Source organism: Lactuca virosa, chromosome 4 (genome assembly GCF_052849685.1).
Source record: "Lactuca virosa cultivar CGN04683 chromosome 4, Lactuca_virosa_CGN04683_v6, whole genome shotgun sequence".
Lineage (NCBI taxonomy): Eukaryota > Viridiplantae > Streptophyta > Magnoliopsida > Asterales > Asteraceae > Lactuca > Lactuca virosa.
The window spans coordinates 528920758-528924354 of record NC_136429.1 but is presented as its reverse complement, the minus strand read 5'-3'; the positions used below and the strand labels follow the sequence as shown (position 1 = coordinate 528924354).

General features: G+C 34.1%; 1 protein-coding gene across 1 annotated transcript; it reads left to right on the top strand.

The window, feature by feature from the left end:
* The first annotated feature begins 1447 nt into the window (after window positions 1-1447).
* On the top strand, window positions 1448-2145 carry LOC145103742 (oleosin Ara h 10.0102-like). The gene has a single exon (XM_079041011.1). It carries the CDS (start codon window positions 1468-1470, stop codon window positions 2005-2007), a length of 540 nt encoding a protein of 179 aa, XP_078897137.1. The 5' UTR covers window positions 1448-1467; the 3' UTR covers window positions 2008-2145.
* The last annotated feature ends 1452 nt before the right edge of the window (window positions 2146-3597 follow it).

Below are 3597 nucleotides of genomic sequence, written 5' to 3'. Positions count from 1 at the left end.
GATACGAGCTGAGGGTCGGGAAGGACATGCCAGACTCGTACTGAGGGCTTAGTGGTATTCAGTCCGATGATTGATCTGGTCGGGGAGCAAGCCAGACATAAGCTGTGGGCCGAGGGCAAGCCAAACTTATGCTGTGGGCTCAGGGGTAATCCAGTATGTTAGTTGTGGACCTATTACATGCTGTTATTGTATATGTGCTATTGTTTGTGTATTGGTATTTTGGGGGAACTCACTAAGCTTTGGGCTTACAGTTTTGGATTATATTTTAGGTACATCAGAGGATCGCGGGAAGGCGAAGACGTGATCGTGCACCTCCTCGTGTTTGGTTTTGTGATTTTGGGCAAACTCTGATAACTGTTTTGTAAACAATGATGATTTTGGGTTGTTTAAAAAATTTAAATTTTCATGAATTTTATGGATGTTACAACTACTGAAATTATGTTTAAATGTTTTAGGGCATACGATTTGACCCACACTAGTATCTTTTACTCATATTTTTTTCGTTATAATTACATAAGGAATATGGTTTTTAATTCTAAATTTGTCGCGATTATAGAAATGGTTATTATGTAATAACGAAGATACATAAATGGTCCATGTATGAGTGCAAATTTATAAAAGTAGTCCATATCTAAAATTAAAGAAATGAACAATATAAGATACAATTATAATAATGCTCCGATATAATAGCCAAATTACATAAATAGAACATTGGCGGTCTTTGTTTTTTTAATTATTTTTCATTTATATTAATATCAGTTTATAACCTGTGAGAACCATGGTTTCATAATTAAATTTTGATAGTAAAAACTCAAAACTATTAATCAGTTATTTTAAATAAATTATTAATTAAATATTTTTTTAGTTATATAAAACTATAATCGCTGATTTAAATAAATACGTGACCTTTTAATCTGTATTAATTTTATTTTAATTTTTATTCTAATGTTATTAATTTAATGTAATTAAAATAAAAAAAAATAAAATTTGAAATTTGAAATAAAAAATCAATAAGCTACAAATGGCACGACATTATGAAAAAAGAAAAAAAGAAAAAACCTATTAGCTTATTCAATTAAAAATATAAAATTAATAAATGTCTTTATACGCACGATATCGCCACTAAACTATTTTCAAAACATACGTTAAAAGAACATTACCATTTTCACCGACAAACTAGTATACTTGAGGGGCGTTACTGCTAATTATCACAAAGTATAAAGCGTCTCTTTGTAATAAGTTCATATTACAGGGGGCCAAATACAACTTCCCCAAAAAAGAACATGTCGCGTGTTTCAATAGATGCAGAACAGTCCAAAAAACTATGAAACTTGGACCTCATGCAGACCTTAATGCTGCCACGTCAACATACACGTGTCATCACCACACTTTCACCCCTCCATGTTTATAAACACCACCTCCTCCATCTCAGTAGCTGATCTCTTTCACTACAAGCATCCATTAACCATGGCTACTCATGAACGTCAGCCACACCAGATCCAAGTCCACACCACCACCCACCACCGCCCTGTTTACGGCGGCGATTCGTCCCTCCGCCATCAACAAGGTCCATCCAAGGGCAAAATCCTGGCCGTGATGGCGTTGCTTCCAGTTGGTGGGGTGTTACTAGGCCTCGCCGGACTAACCCTTGTCGGAACATTGATCGGACTCGCTTTAGCCACCCCGGTGTTCATAATTTTCAGTCCGGTTATCGTACCCGCAGCACTCATAATCGGACTTGCGGTTACTGGGATTTTGACCTCCGGGACGTTCGGGTTGACGGGTCTGACATCGTTGTCGTTCTTGGTGAATAGACTCCGGCAGACGATGGGGTCGGTGCCGGAGCAGATCGATTATGCGAAGCAGCGGATTGAGGATCTGGCGGTGTATGCAGGGCAGAAGACGGAGGAGGTGGGTCAGACGATTCAGAGCAAGGCTCATGAAATAGGACCAGATGATCAAACTCAAGCTCAAAGTAAAAGTGGTCGGAAGGGTGGAAAGAGTTGAAAATTTAATTAATATTGTAATAATGTTGATTAAGTTAAATAAGATGTCTTAATTATGGTCATAATAGAGTAGGGGTACCATGATGCTTTGGTAATTTGTACTTCCTGCTTGAAAATCAGTACCAATTTTTCTTTTTCACTGGCTGTTACCGATCCTGGTTTGCTTATTTAATTTTGTGGAATTTTAGTCTGCATCGTCATATACGTCAAAAGACGACAAAATTTAGAGGTTTTGAACAAAAGATATGAATAATATACATAAAAATAGGCAAATATGTTGATGTTAAACAAGCTTGATTGGTTTATACAATAAATGAATAACCAAAGAATGAAAGCCCAGAATAGTAAGAGGATATGAGATGAGTGAAATAATTATTTCATTTGTCTTGAATCCAAAGAAGGCCAGAAATGGACTATATATTAGAGGTGCACAAAAAGGGTCCGGTGTTCGAATAGGTCTCCTTTTGGGACCGGTCTCTCGATCTAGGTCTGGACCATTTTTATTTTTCGGAACCGGTCTTGGTCTAGACTAGGTTTTTTTCGGTTCAGATCCGGTTTGTTCCGGTTATGTTTATTTCCGTTTCAGTTCGTCTTTTTTATTACAGTTGACGTATATAGGTTCTAGCTAGTAGTAGATTGATTTTATATATAAAAAGGTCATGGCTTGGTTAGTGTTATCAACACTTAAAAAGTAGTTATCTTATAAAACAAAATAACGAACGCAATCAAATGATATTGTTGTATCTATTTTTCTAAACCTTCAAGGCTTCAACATACCGGTGTTCTGGAGAACTTTTGAGTTGGCTTTTGGATCGCAAAAAGTGTGTTGCAGAAAATGTGGTACTTTGTTTGTTCCAATAGAGAATTCTTTGTTTACAGTCATGAAGCTTCCTTATGCCATGAACGTTACGAGTTATTGTCAACAACAATTAAATAAGTTCATGTTAACTGTTAAGAATGATATGTATGTAACAAATATGAGAAAAAAGAAATGTGAAAGTACTTTTTAAACTTCATCGCATTACTTATTGCATTACTTGGAAGATATATATAAATTGTAAGGAAATTTTCATACTAACCATTATAGATTTGATTTTTCTTTTATGGTTTAATTACTCAAATAATTTTTTTCCGATTTAACCACTAATAGTTTGTTTTATTTTCGGTGTAACCACTAAAAGTTTGTTTTTTCCATAATAATCTTTGTAAGTTCTTTTTTTCGGTATCGAGTAGAAAGACACCAATCGAAACAATGACTTTTCTTCTGTTAAAATTGTTTCTTTTTGGATAAAAAATCAAAGTTTAAATGTTAAATCATAAAAAAAATTGTGTGATGAAACCAAACATATTCCAAACTTCAGTTGTTCTTACCAAATTTAATATTTTATATAGTGGTTTTTATGAAAAATAAAATAAAACTGGAAAAAAATTATCTCGGTGGTTAAACCGAAAAAAAAAAAAATACAGTGGCTTTTATGGAATTGTCCTTAAATTGTAAAACATAAAATGCCACTAATATAAGAAACTTAGAAAGGTTTATAAACTACATAACCTCTTAAACTTAAACACACATTAAAATGGTTAATGATGA